This window comes from Ziziphus jujuba, chromosome 8 (assembly GCF_031755915.1).
Source record: "Ziziphus jujuba cultivar Dongzao chromosome 8, ASM3175591v1".
NCBI classification, from domain to species: domain Eukaryota; kingdom Viridiplantae; phylum Streptophyta; class Magnoliopsida; order Rosales; family Rhamnaceae; genus Ziziphus; species Ziziphus jujuba.
Genome location: NC_083386.1, coordinates 7,386,854 through 7,408,938, shown reverse-complemented (window position 1 = coordinate 7,408,938; position 22,085 = coordinate 7,386,854). Strand labels below are relative to the sequence as shown.

Here is a 22,085-nt window from a genome sequence, read left to right as displayed (position 1 = left end):
TCAAATAAGCTACTCACAACCCACATAGCCCCCTCCTCCACAGAGTTCCGTAATGAAGTGCACATGAGGTGGACATGGGGCTTGGTAAGGATCGAGCTAGCATCAGCAAGGTAGGGGCAGATGGTTGTTGATGGTGCTATTGTGAATCTTTGTCAGTTACTCCTCCTACACGGCAACCATGATTTACGGTCAGCACCTAAACAAAGTCATCCTGATCCATCAATAGAAAATAATTACTTTGTGAAGTGTGGTTTGAATTTCTAGCGCCGCCACCTCCTTTCCAATCCAAGGAGGTGTCCACTTATTTCTCAGAAATTGTCTTTTTCATGTATTAATCTCGATGATCCCAGGGTGTGGATCTCTAGTGACATTTTAAAACCATTTCTAGGAGTCAAAACAATTATTTTCATGGAGTATTGTTAAGAAAATTCTTAATATCATATGAATGCATTTTTTTTAAGACCTCACAAAAAATAATTAGAAGTTCCCCTCTCATTTAGTTAAAGAATTTATTGTAATTTTCAGAAAAAAAATATATATATATAAATGATGGCTCCTGACGAACAACTGATTGATTTATTTTTTTATCTTTTATTTTTTGTGGTTATTGGTAAGGGGATTGGACTCAGGTAAGGCTAAGAGGAAACAGTTTGAAATACTTTAAACTGTTTTTCATTTTTATTTTATTTTTTGGTGAATAAACTTAAAACTGTTTTGTTTCTTACAGGGATAAGAATTTTATATACATAAACGACTACAAAGATGAGCTTCAATCCTTGTTAATTTGTTCTGTTTGTTTGGCAAACTCACTTTTCTTTTTTTTCCTTTTTTCTTTTTTTTTTTTCCATGCAATATGCTTCTGAATTCCAATCTTTGTATTCCTAGTAAAAGAAAATTACATAATTTATATATGATTAATTTTCACAAATTTTGAAAATAACAAAAAATTTTGTTAAAAGGTATTATTTTTCTTCTTGTTTGACAATTTGTTACGTATGATATATGTTCTTTGCAGAGATTTATATCCGCATTTAAATGTTCTATTTCACCAATTTTCTTTCAAGATCTTGACTTTTCTATACCAATCACATCACACTGTTTTCATTACATATATTACTTACTTAAAATCAAAATCAAAAGATTTTTCTTTTTTTTCTTTTTTTTTCCCAACAGATTTTGGTTTGTTTATTTCCTTGCCGTCTAAGAATATATGTATTTCGATGGATACATTAACGTGACTAACTACTGTTAAGAGTGAAAGACTCGCATAAGATGTGAATTTTGACAGGGATGATATACACTTCCAAATTATCTAAAGTTTCACATTATTTAATGGTTTCCAAATATCTAAAATATTATTATTATTATTATACCAATACTTCTAAACTATATATGTCCAATATTTCTAAACTATATATGCCCAATTCATATTGCAAAATTCTCCATAAATTATTAAGATTAATTACCTTATCCTTTGAACTTTCTAAACAATAATCCATAAACGCATATAATCTTTCGCTATTTTTTTTTTATGCTTTTTTTTTTTTTTTCATTTATAACGTAGGAAGAATTCTTTAATTACTATTTTTATTATCTCTTTTTAACGGTGAAAACTTTGGCAGAATTGAAAATAGATGCCTACTTTGTTAAAATGTCCGCAGTCTATTCCTCTATTACTCTCATGGAGTATTGTTAAGAAAATTCAGGGGTAATGTCACAATCTCCTAGTTCATAAGACAATTTACAGCATAGGACCGAGCATATAGTTCAGAGAATTACAAAATATCTATATAATTTCGTGTAAAGGATCTTTGAAAATAAGTATGAAATTTTCTATTAAATCTTATCCTGCACTCTGCAGTTAATATCTGAATTAATAATAAGCCAATGGGATATCCAGTCATGTCTTTCTCCGAATGTTGAGGGGGGTGATGGTTGTTATTAGTGCCATATGTTTGTGAATCTTAGTCAGTTACTTCCCACGCATGCAACCATGATTTAGGGTCAGCACCTAAACAAGGTCCTCCTGACCCACCAATGATTTAAGTTAGTACCTTGTGGAGTGTGGTTTGAATTTCTGACACCACTACCCCCTTTCCCTGATTGGTGAGAAAAGAGTATTAGCTCCTGAGGGTGGTCTGTTTGGTATAGTTACTTGCCTACATTTTCCTGTTTTTGATTATTGCATTTGTTGGGATAATCTATAGTTCTCAAACGCTCTATGCTTCACAATTTCTACATAATAGGAAGGAGTTATGCCACTAAGAGATTGTACCTTTCCAAGTCTGAAGATTTCCCAAACATGTCAATGTGTTTCATAAAGTACTGGTTTTGTTACATATATGAATTATGTATGGTTGTGCACAAAATTAAGGTAGCTCGAAGACTGCTATTTTGTTTTACTGCTTATATACACACACAGAGAGATAAGCATTATATTTAAATGTTATTTTGGTGCTTAATTTATAAAATCAATCTCTCAGTATTGACTTGCAACAAACCATATACGCTGAAAGCTCGATGTGTAACCTACTTACATAGAAGTGCTGTATGTGCCACTACTAAGCAAAGCTCAAAGTTCAAACTAATACAATCAACATGTAGAATTTTTGGTTTTTATTTTTTTCAATTCAATACCTCAATTTATACAGCATACAAATCCACACTAGTGAAATAACATGGCATGAAATAAAACAGAACAAAACAGAGTAATTAAGACTAAACAACATGGCAAAGCAAAATACACAATATCATAGTAAAATAGAAACATATATAGCTTGATATTACTGCTCAAGTTCTCCTTCCCCTCCTTCGCTTTCTAATCCTTTTGGATAGCATCTCAACCAACTATCCAGGTGTCCTCTTCATCATAATGTCAGCAAGAACAACTCCAACAACTAGCCCACTTATATAACCCGCCAATATAAATATCCAGTCCATTTTGAATATAGACTTTGAATCCTCATGATCATCTTCAGGAGGGGATGGCAAGGACTCTGAATTTCCACATTTCTTTAGCAATGGCTCACCACACAATTCTGGGTTCTCATAAAATGAACTGCTATCAAATGCGTAAAACTGCTTCCCTTGAGGTATAGGCCCTGTGAGATTATTGTGGGACACGTTAAAGCTTGCAAGGAATCCAAGTTGCTTTAGTTCTTGAGGGATACGACATGAGAGGTTGTTTTGAGAAAGATCCAATGACTCAAGCTCTGTTAAATTCCCAAATGATGATGGGATGCAACCGGTAAGCATGTTGTTGGAGAAATTCAAAGAGTGAAGGGCTTTAAGATTCCCAAACACCTCAGAAATCTCCCCTTCAAATCTGTTGTCTGATAGATCAATGAAAGCAAAGATATCAGGGATGGCTTCGTAGGACGTAGCTACCCCTTTAGACGTTATTGTGATCCTATAACGCTCATAAGAATTTACCACATAATAATTTAAAAAAGTAAGAACCCAATTAGCACCCATGTATCTCAAACCACTGGGTTTGATAGACTTCATGGCATTCCAATTAAAGACGTATTGAGACGGTAACTCACCAGTAAAACTATTAGAAGACATATCAAGCACCTGCAAATTGGAAAAGTCTAAATCCTTTTTGGGTTTCTCAATTGTACCGTAGAACCCATTTTGGTGCAATATGAGAAGTTTCAACTCTGGAAGGGATCCCAACCAAGATGGAAAAGAATCACGTAGCTGATTGTTTGAGACTATAATAGCTTCAAGCATCAAACAGTGGGACAATGATCGTGGTAGCTTCCCTTGCAACTGATTATAACTAATATCAATTATTTTCAATTGACTTCCATTGTTGCTGCTGCATAGTTGAGGAATCATGCCATGAAATGAATTGTTTCTTAAACTCAAAATCGATAGAGCACTACTTGAGTTTCCCAAACATTTCGGAACTATGCCATCCAAGTTGTTGTTAGACAAATCAAGGTTTCGAAGTGAACTCATAGTGCAAAATAGAGGTGGCATTTCTCCAGTTAGCATGTTCTTTGAGACATCATAATGAACAATGGATGGTGGAGGAATTGGTAGAGGTCCTAAAAACTTATTCAATGAAATATCAAACATGGCTAAGTTAATCCAAGGAAGAACCTGATTAGGAAGCTGGTCAAAGCCTCTTAAGGAGTTATTCCTAACGTCCAACTCGATCAAAGTGTGTGTGCTTGTGTTCCACATCCAAATTGGTATTTGGCCGCTTATCTTGTTTCCACCAAGAAGCAACACCTCTAGTTCATTTTGATGCCGGAGAAAATGTGGGAATTTTCTCAGCTTGCATGAACTCATATCTAGAGACTTGAATTGGTGACTTGTTGCATTTCTGTTTGCTTTTCCAAAGATCAGTGACAAATTGGTGTGGCCAAGTCGGAGATGAGTAAGACTTTTCATGTTAATAAACATGTCAAATTTCAAATTGCCACCCAAATTGTTATCCCTTATATTAAGCTTTTCAAGATTCACGAGCATAGATAATGACTGTGGAACTGGACCATGCAACAGATTATGTTGAAGGCGTAACATAGTTAGTTTGGTAAGGTTCCCCAGCCACAGTGGGATTGGACCAGTTATTTGATTTTCTGCAATTGATAATAATGTCAGATGGATAAGGTTTCGAAGAGAAGACGGAATTTCACCACTGAAATTATTTCCCCTAAGGTTTAGATACGTAAGTTGGGTAAGTTTTCCAAGGGAAAATGGAATAGGCCCTGAAAAATTGCAGCTTCTAACGTCTAACATATCTAATGAGTCAAGTTTTTCAATTGAATAGGGCAGGCTTCCAGAAAACTTGGTACCCCTTAGTCTCAATGTTGTAAGAGGGCTTCTTTGCTGGAATTCAGGAAAACGACCCGTGAGATTCTCATTGAACTGCACAATCAAACTCTGTAGGTTCGGTAGTTGAAAAAGTTTAGCAGGAAAATCACCATACAGTTCACATTTGCTAAGATGCAATGTCGTCAAAGAAGTGAAATTTGTGAGCAAATCAGGTACCTCAGATGATATGTCTACATAACTAAGGATAAGTATTTCTAACCCAAGCAAATTCCGAACTAATGTTTTGAATTTGGGATTTCTAAGCTGCAAAAACTTTTCACCAGTGTCTGGATCATAATTGGAAGACACATCAAGGGAGGACAACCTGGTCAAGTTTGAAATTTCGAATGGGACTTGGCCATATAAAGTAGAACTAGAAAGGTTGAGATAAGTAAGGCCAGACAGTTGAACAATAGCAGCAGGAATTTGAGAGAAATTAAAGTGGTTGTCTGCAAGGCTCAGCATTTGAAGATGAACAAGTGTGAAGAGGGTGCTGTTGGAGTTGATAGAGCCGAAGAGACAACTACTGCTGAGGTCAAGGCCAATTACATGACCTGTCTCTGCATCGCAATCTATGCCATCCCATAAGCAGCAATTACTACTAGATTTCCATTGTAAAACCTTTGGATAAGCACCTTCAAAAGAAGAAGCAGATTTGTCAATGACAAAGCTATCCTTGAACTGCAACAATGCTGACCTTTCTTCATCATGGCAAAATAGCTGCTGCACAGAAGCAAAAGATATATAATTAGAAACAAAAATAGTAAACAGCAAAAGCCTTATAAGTAGACGATGAAACACAATTAAGCACGATGATAACTCCATCATGCTATTTTTTTTTTAATTTTTTTTTTTTTTTTTGGGGGGTTGAAGAAGAAGAAGAAGAAGGAGAAAAAGAAATGGTTTTGCTCTACTTACTTAAACCTGAAAGTATTTATAATTAAAGGGCTTGTTTGCATTATTGTGACCAGGATTAAGAAGTCTACTTTGAGTCACGTCCTCTCTTAATCAAAGCAAACCGCGTAATCCTGTACTGTGTATAGATTCCAAAGTTGTAGGCTCCACAATTGTACACGGTAAAAGTAATTTTTATACGTTTTTGGATTAATAATATATTAAGAAAATTTTAATTTGTTAATTCCATTTTTCCATCATATGTTTTGATGTATAAATGTGTTACCTCTTGACAATTAGTGTATAAATATTATAAATTTTTTTGATCACAATGTATGCTCGTGGATGTATTATTACAATTTAAATCAAAACCAACACTTTTTTTGGGTCCTGAGAGAAAAACCAGGGCTTTTTCTTGGTTTTTTTTGTCAATAAAAGATATATATTAAAACTAAACAATATTTGAAAATTTGTTGTTCTTTTCTATAAAATAAACATTAATTTGGGAGTCAGAGAGAAAAATTGGTACCGTCCATAATAATAAATTGTTAGCAACTGAATATTACAACTTTTTATTATTTTGTATTGTTGAAGTTAAAAACAACTTGTTTTTGTAAAACAATGCTTGGTACTAGCGGCATCTAACAATGTCCCTATCATGCCAAGATTTCAGTTCATTTCATTTGTTTGTTTGCTCAGACAATTGTGCTTTTAAAAATAAAATTTAAATTAAGAATAGTAGACTAAAAAGGTAAATTTAAAAAAAAAAAACAAAACCAAAATAGTCGAACAATAAATTAAAAAAATAAATTCTAAAAAAATAATAAATTAAATAGTCTAGAGTTTTATAGTTGTATGTAAGCGTGAAGAGGTGTGTATTCAATGAGTAAATGTAACTTAAGAAGCTTCTCCATATGTTTGTTGTATTTTTAATGTGAGATTTTTCACTTTGCATTTCTTTAACAAATCAACGACTATTTTAAACTTTTAACTTGTAAACCATGTGCAATAATCCATTCTTCTGTAATACATAACAATTTTTTATCCAATAATTAAAATAATATTTGAATAATTAATTATTAAATTAATAAAAAATTCAAATTAAACAATGGTCCAAACACTTGCTTATTGAAAGATTCTGGGGTGGATAGCAACCCAAGAATGAAAGATTCAAATAAGATCTATATGAACTGTAACAGAACTTCCTTGGGGCTAGGCCCCCAATCCTGAAAAAGAAAATGAAAAAATTGTATCAAGATGCTACATCAAAAATAATAATCCGAACATCCCAAAAAATAAAAAATAAAAAAGAGATATAAAAAAAGTAAGAAAGACAATTAAGAAAGAGAAGAAAGGGAAAAGAAGAAGAAGAAGAAGAAGACGGAGAAGAAGTGGAGACCCATAAATCTCTTTGCATTTTTATGAGTATTTGTTTTTCATTTTCCATTTTCCATTTGTTTATGAGATTAAAAAAAAAAGTTTATTTGGAATTTTTTAAGGTAAAAAGTGCGGAGAGGGGGATCGTCCATACTGATAAATTTATACAATATATGTGATTAAATTATACAAGTTTTGAAATAGTGAAATCTTTTTTTTTTCAAGTATTCTTTTTTCTTTTTGTTAATTTCTTCTATATATGTTATCTCTAAAGAATCGAATCAAGCCGTACGTACAAAAATTTATGCCTTGTATTTTAAATGTTTTAACAAATTTTTGATAAATTTCTTTTAGTATTTTGTAAAAAAATATTCTAATAAGTTTTTAATAATTTTAAAAGTTATTTTAATTCTCGTAACTTGTTATTGTATTTCAAGCTGTAAATACATTGCTGTTCAAAAGGAGCATTGCAAGCGAAATGATGTAGACGAAGCTCTCAACTATGTGAGCCCTCTGTCACGGGCCTAACTTTTCCAACACTCCCGTGCGGCACTTAGCACCTCCCTTGCTAAGTAAGCCTTGCCCACAAGCTATGAAAATGCGGAAGCTAAGAGTAAAAGAGTAGGAAGTAGGAGAGTTTGAGAGAATGTGGAGAATATTACTAGAATTCTTGATGTGTTGGATATGCTTGGATGTGTTACAAATGAGAGACCAACCCCTTTATATAGAGGGCTTGGCATGTAGGAAAGTTCTAGATATGTACACATGTCACCTATCTAGTTAGGGTTCTAGATTATTCTAGGGTTATGTACAAGATATTTACATGGAATATTCTAGAGAGATTCCAATCTATATTAGTCTAGGTTTCTCTTGAATCCTCTAGAATATTCCGGGCTTCTCATGGATCTTCAAGGAGAGTGTAGAACCTTCCGGTTAAACCTCAAGGGTTTTACTCCTTTTTCGCGGGACGTGACACTCTCCCCCACCTAAACTCGCGACGCCCTCGTCGCGCCTTCTTCCTTGCCCGCCGAATGTGATCTTTGAGTTGCCGTTGTGTATCTTTGTGCTCCCCATTTACTTCACCATCCAGCAGGTTCTTCCCCTTCACCAAGTATTTGGTATAGTTGGGCATGCCTCTATGTTGACCGACTCGATCCGCAGGTGTGGCTTCAACACTCTTGGCGGGTGAAGTCACTATCGTCGAGGGTGCCCTTTTTGACTTACCTTTCGCTAGGGCCTCCATGTCCCCTTTCCTTACAATGGGAAGTGACTCTTCATAGCGTCGTGCCTTCCCGTCATGCACCTTGTTTTGTCGAAGTGATGGTTTGGCTAAGTTCCCTTCCTTAGCCTCTACGTGCTTTCTCTTGTCGTCTCCACGACTTGAAGTCAATGCACACAAGCTCCCTTGGTGCAACTCCTTTGGCACATCTTGTACCTTAGGAGGTGTCTTGACATGGCTTGGGGCATCCTCACTAGGCTTTTGGGTAGCAACCAGGTTGAGTTGCTCCTCCTTCTCAACCTGCAGTGCCGACAAGACTTTAGCCTCCCGCTTGCTAGCTTGTTCCATAGGCACCATGCACGTCGTTCCCCCATCCATGATGCATAACTTGTTTGCAAATGGGAGTGGGAAAGCCTTTACTTGGTTGAAGAAGTCCATGCCAAGGACAACCTTGTAGTCATCCATGGACACAACCGTTAGATTCAATTGGCCCTCCCAATCGCCGATGGTGGTTTTCACACCTCGAACAACTCCTTGGAGCGGCTTCGCGTCAGAATTTACCGCCTTGACGAAGCCCCTTCCTTGTGTTGCCTTAATCCCAAGCCTTTGTGCCTCCTCCACCGATAGGAAATTATGTGAGGCACCCGTGTCCACCAACGCCTTGGTGGGCACCCCATTGAGTTTTGCCTCCACGAACATTAGGCCACTCTTCTTGGTCTCCTTAGGATCAGCCTTGATAGCATTCAGCAATTGTAAGGAACCTATACTAGTTCCTTCCTCTTGCTTCTCCTCGTATTGGGCAGTCATGGCATTCAAAGCCTTCCTTTTCGGACAATCCCTAACCCAATGCGGTCCATCACATAAGAAACAAGAGTTTTTGGGTTTGGAAGCATCCTTACCTTCTCTAGGCGGCCTCCACCTTGAGCTTTTTGGCTTATGTGCACTTTCCTCCCTTTCATCCTCTTTGGACCTACTAGGTTCTCCCCCACCTTTTCCATGGTTGTCTTTCCATTCCTTTGGCTTTGGAGAGTCTCTTTGGTTGGAGTAGTCGATGAAGCCTTCGGCATACGCAATGGCACTAGCCAAATCTTGTACTCCACGCCTCTTCAACTCCGTCTTGGCCCAAGGTTGTAGTCCATCCATGAAGTAGAAAAGGGAGTCTTTATCCGATAGGTCCGGGATCTCCAACACCAAGTTGGTGAACTCCTTGATGTATTCCCGGATATGGCCTACTTGCTTGAGTCGTCGAAGGCGACTCCTTGCCTCATCTTCGGCATTCTCCGGATAGAATTGCCTTTTGAGATCCTTTTTAAAGTCATCAAAAGTATGGAAAGTGCACGTACCTCGCTCGATGTCGCTATGCCTCCTTCTCCACCATAACATTGCTGTGTCGCTAAGGTAGAGAGTGGCAGCCCTTATCTTTGAAGCATCGTCCGCAATGCACATTGCTTCAAAGTATTGCTCCAAGCCCCAAAGGAAATTCTCGAGCTCCCTCGCATTCCTTGCCCCGGAGTAGGACTTGGGCTTTGGTACATCGATTCGTGGCCCCTCACGTATGGTGGTCGTCCCCGACGCCACCGCCCTCTTGCAAAGAGCCCAATCACCCCGCATATCCTCCATTTGGGTGCGGATAGCATCCAATTCTCTCTCCAACATTGCACGAAGGTCTGCTACCTCCCCCATGCATTGGTCGCGTGTCGCGCGGAGCTCCCTCCTTAAGGCATCGTCTAGCCCATTGAGTAACCCCCTCACGGCTTGATTGATGGCAATGTCCTCCGACTCTAGCCCATCTAGGCGACTTTCCAGCGCTTCAAACCGTTCTTGTACTCGGGATGCATGCTCTTCCAAGCGCAACTCTACGCCGGTCATCACATCCTTGGACTTGGACTTATGCCTCTGCTTCCCCGCATTGGGGTTGCGTTGCACTTCACGACCTCGCACCTCGGTAGCTCCCTCCACATTGATGGTAACATCCGAGCTAGCCATCTTGCCTACTTCCACGTTACACCAACGATATGCTTGAGCAGCAATTGGCTCTGATACCAACTGTCACGGGCCTAACTTTTCCAACACTCCCGTGCGGCACTTAGCACCTCCCTTGCTAAGTAAGCCTTGCCCACAAGCTATGAAAATGCGGAAGCTAAAAGTAAAAGAGTAGGAAGTAGGAGAGTTTGAGAGAATGTGGAGAATATTACTAGAATTCTTGATGTGTTGGATATGCTTGGATGTGTTACAAATGAGAGACCAACCCCTTTATATAGAGGGCTTGGCATGTAGGAAAGTTCTAGATATGTACACATGTCACCTATCTAGTTAGGGTTCTAGATTATTCTAGGGTTATGTACAAGATATTTACATGGAGTATTCTACAGAGATTCCAATCTATATTAGTCTAGGTTTCTCTTAAATCCTCTAGAATATTCCGGGCTTCTCATGGATCTTCAAGGAGAGTGTAGAACCTTCCGGTTAAACCTCAAGGGTTTTACTCCTTTTTCGCGGGACGTGACACCTCACTCATTTTCTAGAACAAAGCCAGTTTGTGGCAGATACCTTTTCATTTAATTTTAAAATTTTAAAGTAACTTTCTTTTTGGTGAAATAGGGGAGCTAAAGTGACTTCAAAATGGACCAATATCTTTGCATTTAATTTTTAAATTTTAAAGCAACTAACCCGTCAGCTTGGGATCAGAATTTTCCTTTGAAGATATGAGGAAGGAATTGAAATATAATAATATCAATTTATATAAATACATTTATGTAGAGGAAAATATTCTCTATTGATTCAAATGCTATACCTACCCTTCTATTTAAGAAAAATGGAATATTTATAGATGAATAAAGCATATCTAAAGTATGCAAAAGAAATAGATTTGTTTCATCTTCTTTTTGTTTATTTGTTCATTCTTTGTCTCCTCTCATTTGCAAAGAATAGTACTACTTCTATATTACAGAGGAAAAGTGGAGTTAAATAAACTTTTTTGGTAAAAAGAAGCTGAAGTGACTTTAAAATGGAAAAATAAACTAAAGTAAATTTAAAATGGGAACATAAGAAACTGGGAGATTTAGGTGGCATGGTCTATGTATAGTTCGGTCTGCGGCTTATATGAGTGTTCACATTTGCGTCAAAAACACCTCACCAAGTCAACTAAAAACACCACGAAGGCCACTGTTTCTTTTTCGTTTTCTTTTTTTTTTCTCTCAGTTCTCATTGTTGAATTAGATGCTAATTCAAATTTAGTTTATTATTATTTTCTATTAAGTTGATTAATTATATTGTCATTGGATAGATTATATTCTTTACTATTATTATTATTATTATTATTATTTATAGGCATATTCGAATTCTTTTGAATTATTGAATTATTCAACGAATGTAAACAAAAGGAAAAAAAACAAAAAAAGTGGTGCTTTTTTGTATATAGGTCCTACCGACACGTTCAGCTTTTAAACACAAAAAGACAGCTTTTCAGTATCATGCCAAGACTTGATTTTGTTTGTTTATTTTCCTAGCTAACAGGTAAAGCATGAAAGACTTTACCAAAAAAAAAAGGGTAAAGTATGAAAGATAATTACCCCAAAAAAAAAAAAAAAAAGTAAAGTAAAGTATGAAATGCTCAAATACGACTTCATATGAACAGTAAAATAACTGTATTGGGGCAGGGCCTCAAGCCCACCAAACCGAGAAAAGAAGAAAAGATACTACCAATATCTTTCGCCAAGTAAGAAAGAAAAATAAGACAAAGAAGATAGGAAAAATAAATAATTAAATAAATAAGAGTTGGGACTTGAAAGCATAAAACACTTTGCATTTTCATGAGTAGTTATTTTTTCACTAAAAAAGAAAAAAAAATAGAAAAAAAAAACATAGTGGTTATTTTTCATTTTTCATTCCTTTTTGTTTTTGAGATAAAAAAAATTATTTCGAAACTTTTAGAGAAAAAAATATGGAGAGGGGGACTGTCCATACTAATAAATTAGAGTCTGATTATATTTTACAAGTTTTTAAAAAATGAAATCATTTTTTTTTTCAAAAAAAATTGTATTCTATTTCTTTTGTTAATCTGTTCGAACAGATATATGTTATGTTAAGAGAATTAAGCGTACGTATAATAATTTATGCTTGTATTTTGTTGTTCTAACAAATTTTCACTAATTTTCTTTCAGAATCTTAGCAGATCAATCACATAACACTCTTTTGTCAGTGCATGTATTATATAGCAAAAATAAAAATTGAAAGATTTTCTTTCCTTTTTCTTTTTTCTTTTTTGTTTTTTTTGTTTTTTTTTTAAATGTTGTCAAGAAAAGAAAAACACTTTTGTGTTATTGCTCGTAAGGCTAGGCGCAAAGTTGAGGTGCCAGCTTTTCAAGTGTGAAAAATAATACATAAAATATTAATATATTTAAAATTATTAGAATTAGTATATTTAAAACACATGATATTCTATTAGCTTTTTATAAAACAAATCTAGAAAATAAATTAACAATTAAAATGATTAATTTTTAAAATACTTGTGTGGTATTAGTTTCAGTTGTATTAAATTTTAAAGTAATTAAAAAACTTTTAATTCATTATAAATAAATATTTTATATATATATATATATTTTTTTTTTTTTTTTGAAAAGGTGAATTTGGAAAAGTTTCCTGTGGCCCATTTTTTTTGGATAAAGATGGACTGGGTCAATCATATCTACTTTATCTGAGGATGAGCAATGTCAATGCATGTATCATGTGGCACAAATCAAACCCGAAAGATTTTTTTTTTTTTTTTTTTTTTTGAAATGTCGTTGACGTCAAGAAAAGCAAAATACTTTGGTTTGTTTCTTTGATCTCCACTTACATTTTATTGTTTCTTTTCCTTGAGCCCATTTCCTCACCCAGTGGAAGATTTTGACGCAACCAACAATCTAGCAAAGAATGAAAGATTGGAATGACACTGAACAGTGATAAAATTGCCATGGGGTTTGGGGCTCGAGCCCACTCAAAGAAAAAAGAAAAAGAAAAAGAAAAAAGAAAAAAAGAAGCATTAATATGCTAAAACAAAAACAATAATCTCAACATCCCAAAAAAATAATAATAAAAGAAAAGAAAAGAATGAAGAACTAAGATATATAGAGAAATAAGAAAAGGAAGAGAGGAAAAAAAAAAGAAAAAGTGGAGACTTAAAAGCTAATCATTTTGCAATTTAATAAGTATTGGTTTTTCATTTTTTATTTTTTATTTTTTTTGAGATGATAAAAAATGTTTATGTGGTATTTTTTGAGGGATAAAAATGTAGACAGGGGCATGAGCTTAATTTTGCCATTTTTCGTATAGGATGATCTTAGAAAGCATCTAAGTATTAGACATTTGAATGATTTAGATAAACTATGGCCTAGAAAGAAGCGGACAAATCGCTCTAGATTAAAATAGAGCCGTACTTCGGAAAACTACTTTCAAAAAAAATTGTGATTAGGACAATTTAGTGAAGGTTTATTACAATATATAATAAATATAAAATTAATAGTTCGTTTTTTATGTTATTATTGAAAGAGATTGTTAAAGGTATTGATTCATATTTCATAACTGAGTGATATATTAATCTTTTTTAACAATTATAAATTCCGACTTAAATAGTATTCTATTACATTTGCATTGCATGTATGTTTTTTTCTGCATATTGTTTTCACCATGAGTGCATGATATTTTTTTGTTTTTTGGGGTGCACGTTTTGTTTGTTCCACAGATATAGTGGTCAAATGATTGCTCACAGAGCCACTGTGATCTAGATCATTTACGTACATATCTTCCACCGCAAACATGATTTGTAGTACTTGGCACCTAACGCAAGGGCTTTTGGCTTTCTGACCAACCAATTTATTTGACGTACATTGGGGTTTTGTTGTTTCTAATGGGTATATGTGGGAATTTTCACCACCGTTACCTCCTTTCTCAACTAAGGAAAGGGTGAGAAAGTGTATAAGATTCCCAAAGGTGGTCTATTTGGGCTTGTTGTTTGACCATACTACCTGTTTGATATAATTGCATTTGTTTGGCTGTCCTATATTTTCTCAAACATTCTATGCATTTTGCCTCACAATAGGCACAATTTTCTACTTGTTGGGAAGGAGTTATTCAACTAGGAGATGGTACATTACCAAGTTTGAAGATTCCCCTTAGCATGTCAAAGCTCCTATTCCATTTTTTATTTTTTGTTTTAAAGACGATTGTTTGTTACAAATGAATTATATGGTTAGGTAGAAAGATTAAGGTAGTTAAAGACTGCTACTTTGTTTTCCTGCTTATACACACACACATAGACAGATACACATTTTATCAATATATATAGCATATGCCCAAAGAAGCTAAAAGTTCAAACTAATACAATCGCCATGTAGAATTTATTTATTTATTTATTTTCAATTCAATACCTCATCATAACTTATAAACTTACAACATGCAAATCCACACGCATGAAATGACATAGTAGTAAAGCAGAGCTAAATACAAAGTAATTAAGATCAAACGTCATAAGCATAGTAAGATAGATACATAGTTTGACACTACTACTCAACCTCTCTGTCCCCTTCTCTCTCCTTTTGGATAGCATCTCAACCAACCATCCAGGTGTCCTCTTCATGACAATGTCAACAAGAACCACTCCCACTGTAATAGTCCAGACCATCCGCATGCGATATTGTCGTTTTTGGACCTAGGGAATCCTCTTACAATCTAGCTCTCAAGATTTTAAAAGGCCTCGCAAGGGAAAGGTATCCACACCAACTTATAAGGAGTGTTTCGTTCCCTTTTCCAACTGATGTGGAACTTCACAATCTTCCCCCTTTGGGGCCCAGCGTCCTCGCTGGCACATCGATCTGGGTACTGGCTCTGATACCAACTGTAATAGCACAGACCACCCGCATGCGATATTATCCTCTTTGGGCATGGAAAATCCTCTTACAACCCAGCCTTCAAGGTTTTAAAAAGCCTCGCAAGGGAAAGGTATCCACACCCTATTATAAGGCATGCTTCGTTCCCCTTTCCAACCGATGTGGGATCTCACATCCACAACCTGCCCACTTATGTAACCTTCCAATATAAATATCCATTATGTTTTGAATGTGGTCTTTGAATCCTTATGATCTTCTTCAAAAGGTGATGGGGAGGACTGAGAATTTCCACATTTTTTCAGCAAGGGCTCACCACATGATTCTAGGTTCCCATCAAATAAACCACGATCAAATGCATTAAACTGCTTCCCTTGAGGTATAGTCCCTGTGAGATTATTGTGGAAGACATTAAAGATTACGAGGAATCCAAGTTGGTTCAGTTCTTGGTGGATGTGACATGAAAGGTAGTTTCGAGAAAGGTCCAATGATTCAAGCTCTGTTAAATTCCTCAGTGATGATGGGATGTGACCAATGAGCATGTTGTTGGAGAAATTCAAAAAATGAAGGGCCTTTAAGTTCCTAAACAAGTGGGAAATCTCTCCTTCAAATTTGTTGTCTGATAGATCAATGAATGTAAAGACATCTTGGATGGCTTCGTACTAAGCAGCTACCACTTTAGACATTATTGTGATTGTATAACACACATTAATTTTGAAATAATAACCCTTTTTTAAATTAGTATGGTAGTACATGTTGGCACTCATATATGTCAAACCATTGGCATTGGATTTGATGGATTTCGTAGCATTCCAATAGAAGATGTATTGAGATGGTAACTCACCAATAAAATTATTAGAAGACAGATTAAGCACTCGCAAATTAGAGTCTTAATCTTGTTTAGGTTTCTCCCATTTTGGTTTAGTATGAGAGGTTTCAACTCTGGAAGGAATCCCAGCCAAGATGGAAAAGAATCATGTAGTTGATTATTTGAGACTACAATACCTTCAAGCATCAAACAGTTGGATAACGATCGTGGTAGCTTCCCTTGCAACTGATTGCACTAATGTCAATTATTTTTAGGTGACTTGCATTATTGTTGCATAGTTGAGGAATGATGCCATGAAAGGAGTTGTTTCTTGGATTAAGAAATAATATTACTACTTAACCTTTAAATTGCTTCAAAGGTTGTGAAGTAATATTATTTTTAGACTTTCTTAGTTTAGATAAGATTCACTTTAACCTTCTAAGGCTTTATTATATTACCTAATTCATTTTGGTCACTAAAATATTTTCAAATTTCAACTTTATAATAGATTTAACGACTGATAAAAAAGAATCTGATAAAAATCCATCAAAATATCATGATAAAAAGCTAAATATATATATATATAATTGTCGAAATCAGGTTGGTTCTCATTATCTAGTATCTACACAGAAAAAGTTTAGGACTCATGGGGATAAAGTGGTATATATCGTCCACGATAATAAATTGTTCTTTCATATTCTTATGGTTTTTCAAAACTACTGGAAATAACTTTTTATTATTTTGTCTTTTTGAAGTTATAAAAAAAAATTGTTTTTGCAAAACAATGGCCAAGCACCTACACTGTTTAACTTTTAGCTTTAAACTCAAAAAGATAGCTTTTCAGTATCATACCAATACTTGATTTTATTTGTTTGTTTATTCATTGCTCAGTGAAAGGTTTTTTATTTTTTATTTTGTCAATTTTTTTTTTTCCCTCTCGGAATGCTTGCTCAATAAAAGATTTAGGTAGTTAAGAGCATCCCTAAGGAACGCTTTAAGGTAAAACAGTATATTTTCTATAATAAATAGTATTTTTTAAAATAACTAGTAAAATTTGAAAATGCTGTCCAATAAATTTTCTATTTAAGCTTTTTATTTTTATTTTTTCTATAAACATTTATTGTTTTATTTGTAGTCACTCTCTTTTTATATGAGTTATTTACCTCTTAAATTATAGTAGTGGCATAGGAAAATGTATTTCATTCAATTAAATTCATATAATATTGAAATAAGAAGTGATTTTACATTTGAAGGGTCAAACCAACCTTTTATATTAAAAAATCAAAATAAAAAATTTATTAAATTTTTTTTTAAAATGTTATTTCTTTAAAAAAAAATAATATATTTAAAAAGTTATTTGGAGATGCTTTAACAACCTAAAAATGAAATATTCAAATAAAACTATATAAACTGTAACAGAACTACCTTTGGACTAGGCCCACCCAACCCATAAAAATAAAATGAAAAAATTGTATTAATATGCAACATCAAAAACAATAATCGCAACATCCAAAAATAAAAAGGAGACATAAAGAAACTAAAAGGACAATAAGAAAGATAAGAGAGGGAAATAAATAAATAAATAAAAATAAGAAGAGGAAGAAGAAGAAAAAATAAAAAAATAAAACAAGTGGAGACGCATAAATCACTTTGCATGTTTAAGAGAATTTGTTTTTAACTTTTCATTTTCTTTTTGTTTTTGAGATAAAAAAAAAATTATTTGGAATTTTTTAAGGTAAAAAATACTGATAAGGGACCGTCCATACTGATAAATTCAGATAATATATATAATTAAATTATACAATTTTTGAACTAGTGAAATATTTTTTTTAAGTATTCTTTTCCTTTTTGTTAATTTGTTCGATATATGTTATCTTGAGAGAATTGAATTAGACGTACGTATACTAATTTATGCGTTGTATTTTAAATGTTTTAACAAATTTTCTATAATTTTATTTTAAAAAATATTTTAGTAAATTTTCAATAATTTTAAACGTTATAACTCATTAAATTGTCGTAACCTGTAATTGTAAAACCCACCATGTGGGGTCCACCTGCATGTGAGTGGAGCGGTCCTATCCACTGATAAATTTTTTTCCCCCGAGCTTTGATGGGACTGCCCACTGAATTTTTTATTTTTTTGGTTTATTTTCCTTGCTCAGTGAAACATTTTGACATAGCTAGCAAGCCAAGAATGAAAGGCTTTATTGAGAGTAGTAGACTATGAACAATAACAAAACTGCCTTGGGGATAGGGGCTAGTGGTGTTTGCTTAGGTGTGTGTGTGTTTAGTAGGATTACCCATGTTAGCATAGAACTTAATACTAATTTGATGTTTGATGTTGTGCAATTTAAATTGGATTGAATGGAGATGAGAAGAAGTTTTATAGTTCTACCTACCATGTAAGATGAGTGTCCAGTAGAATCGGCCCACTGAAGTTTCTAACAAATTTTCTCCATATCAGTCATTTTGGTAATGTGATTGAATCATTATAATTTTTTTATCTTTTATTACCTTTTAAATATTTAATAATAAACAAAACAGATTAAATCGAATTGGGCAACTGTTTTATCCACTTATAATATATATATATATATATATATATATATATATTGTTGTATATTTTTATATAAAATTAATTTATTGAAATTTCATAATTACAAATTAATAATTAATTATAAAAAAATAAAAAATAATAATATGCAAATAAAATATTATAAAAAATTGATATTGATAGTATTTTCATTATAACATTAAGCAAATAAAAATTAAAAAAAATACTATTTATCACTAATAGTAAATGGGGCGTATATATCATATGACAATTTAAATAGATACCATTAAATGATTTATTTTTATGATTTTAGTATAAAAATAAGATAATCAAATTTTCTAATTAAAAATTATCAGATAACATGTAATTATTATCAATGGTGATAAATAACAAATTTAAAAATAAACAGATTATGAAATATATTTTTCAACATGCCAAATCTCATTGTAGGAAATATACTCTTTATAGATATAGATAAATAGATGATGAAATAAATAATATGAAAATACATTTTATAATAATTTCAAAATGAAAATAAAAAAGAGATTAATTATTTTTTATTATTTAAAAGTTTTATGTGATATTAAGATAATAATTATGAAATATAATATAATTGTAATAATTATTTTATATATTCTAAATAATAAATAATTTTATCAAATGTATATATATATATTTTTTTTATTTTTTATTATTAATAATTTATTTATCATTATTAATATTGATTATAAATTTATTAATAAAAAAATACAATATTTATTTAATATTTTAATAATTTTTATAATTAATGCATTAAATAAATAAATTTTTTAAAATAATTTTTTATTTATTTTTATAAATTTTTTGTAATATTTAATTTTTTTAATATTTTTATAAAAATTTTCATATTTAAAATTTCGAAATGAAAGGAAACGTACTATGGACGTATTATAACCTGAACTATTGTTTTTTTCTTTGCTTCATAAATAAATATTTAGAGATATTTTTTAGGAGAAATTATTCGGTACACATTGTGTACTCACTTGGAATTTGACACGATATACGTAACTAATCAAATGTTGCCATGTGTGTCATTAATTTCATATCAGCAACTACATACTTAAATGTCGTCTATACATCTCATCTTTATAGAAGCTGGACATCTCCGTCACTTTCTTTGCCTGCACTAGATGCGATCCAAGACCCAACTTTAACATATCTTTGGTCTACCTAGATGAATTAAGAATGTTTATTAACCAGATCCAATTGAAGAGTCCCGAATGAATAAATTTCATCTTTACTCTCCAAAAGTTTTGGACGTGGTTATGAAACATGCCAGTAATACAAATTGTTGGAATGGCAGATCGATCATTGTTGTTCCTTTGCAAAAAAAATTTTATTCGTAATAATTTCGTACAGAATTTGGATGTAATGAAAAATTTTGAAAATTATTGATTCATTTTTATAATATATGACTGCCAAACAACGCAAAATGGAAGAAAATGAGAAATCTATGGATTTGCAAATCTGGAGTTTATTGAATGGTATTCAAGATTATAAAATGGAAGGAAAGTTAGGAGCACACTAATTTCTGATTAGGGCCAACGCTGGCGAAGATGATGATAGTCTATTTAGGAGAAATTGAAATGGTTGTCTCAAATGTCCGGCTTTCGAAGATTAACAAGGCTGAAGAGGGTGCTATTGGAGTTGATTGAGCCAAAGAGACAACTACTGCCAAGGTCAAGGCCAATCACATGACATATCTCCTCATCGCAATCGATGCCATCTCATAAGCAGCAATTACAACTAGATTTCCATTGTAAAACCTTTGGATGAGCGCCTTCAAGAGTAGAAGCAGATTTGTTAATGACAAAACTATCTTTGAACTGCAACGATGCTGACCTTTCTTCTTCGATGGCTGATTTAAATACAATTTGATTTTTATGGTTTTAAAATTATCATTTCTCTCTTCTAAGAGTTCAAAAAGAAATTACTTTTTCTAATTTCATTTACATCTTTCAAAATAATTTTATCCATATCTCCTATATAAATGCCAATTATAATTTTTAAAATATAAAAAAATTAAGTTAAAGTTAATATAAAATTCATGAAATATTATCTTATATTTAGCATTTTATTTTTTCATATGAAAAAACAAATTGGTGTGCTCCGATTACATAAGCCTGGAAGCACTTACATATAAGCATTCATTGTGGTTTTCCGCTTTTGAAAGAAAACATAGTGCATTTCATTGACAAATAGCAGAACCATTATAGACATCATCCTGCGTAATAGAAGATAACCACACAGGTGGCACTTCCAACCAAGACTCATACATAGAGAAGGACAGAAAGTGTGAAATTAAGTTCATGTCAAGTCATCTCCTGATTAAAGACTTGATGATCTGAATTCCAAACCACGCGATCATTTCTCATAGGATATTTTCAAGCATTATCAAATTGGTAGGTCCCATAAATTAACTCTTAGACGTGTATAAATTTGAAATAGGGAACTTTCCAAGTAACAACCAACTTTCAAGAGCAAGGCTAAAAAATGATGGAAAGATATACCCAAGATTCAAAGAAAATGACCACAGAAAACAATTATTAAAGAAAATTGCTCATAAAATTTTTTCAGGAGGTAATTTGAACCCGTTTGAAAATTTTTTAGTTCGAATATATAATTACTAAATTAAAAAATAATAAATAAAACCCAAATGTGATCACTAACCACAAGGTTATGATGCTTAAATTTATAATAAGCAGACTCAAGATTTTACAAATTAGCAACAAAAACCTTAAAGCCAACTTCTGAAGCACAATTGAGCACATGGATAACCCTATTATGATTCAATTTTTTTTTTTTAATTTTTTTAAGAAGAAAACAAAATATATTGGTTTTGCTCTTATTACGTAAGCCTAGAAGTATACTAATAAGGCCTCTTTAGATTATTGTGGTTGAGATTGTGAAGTTTACTTCAAGTCAAGTCGTCTCATAATAATTCGACCGTCTAAAATGCAAACCACACGATTATTTCCCATATATACTGATTTGAAAGGTCTGATCAAATATTTCCAAAATTGTCAACTTCACAAATTTATCCAACTTTTAATAAAATTACATAAATATAAACAGTTTTTATAAGTTTTTAAATGAAGACAAATGAAATCTTTTGTTAAAATTGTTTTTTTTTTTTTTCTTTAGAGAATTAGCGATAGTAGTGTATATTATTATGTTTGCATTTCATACTTTTAAAAAAAAAAAATTTAGTGATCTTCTTTTAAGATCTTGATCACTTATTGGTCTTTATTAATCCAAACGTCTGCTAGCACATGTGGCATGCATTATTTGCTAAAAAACAAAACCAAAAGACTTTTCTTTGGTCCCAAATAAATTTAGAAGACTTTGAATCTGTTTCTTTCCTTGCTCAGTGAAAGATTAGGATGACTGATGTAGCAAAGCACCAATAGTGAAAGACTCGAAAGTCTTTTGAGACATTTAGAATGACAAACTCACCGCTTTTTTTTTTTTTTTTTTTTTCATGCAATTTGCTTCTGAATTTTC

At 32.9% G+C, this 22,085-nt stretch overlaps 1 protein-coding gene across 1 annotated transcript; it reads right to left on the bottom strand.

The window, feature by feature from the left end:
- Positions 1-2,599: 2,599 nt before the first annotated feature.
- On the bottom strand, positions 2,600-5,710 carry LOC107406880 (receptor-like protein 7). Its single transcript, XM_048470321.2, has 2 exons — positions 3,546-5,710; positions 2,600-3,332 (listed from the first exon to the last, which is right to left on the bottom strand). The coding sequence occupies exons 1-2, from the start codon at positions 5,653-5,655 to the stop codon at positions 2,848-2,850; spliced, it is 2,595 nt and encodes an 864-aa protein (XP_048326278.1). The 5' UTR covers positions 5,656-5,710; the 3' UTR covers positions 2,600-2,847.
- Between the last annotated feature and the right edge of the window lie 16,375 nt (positions 5,711-22,085).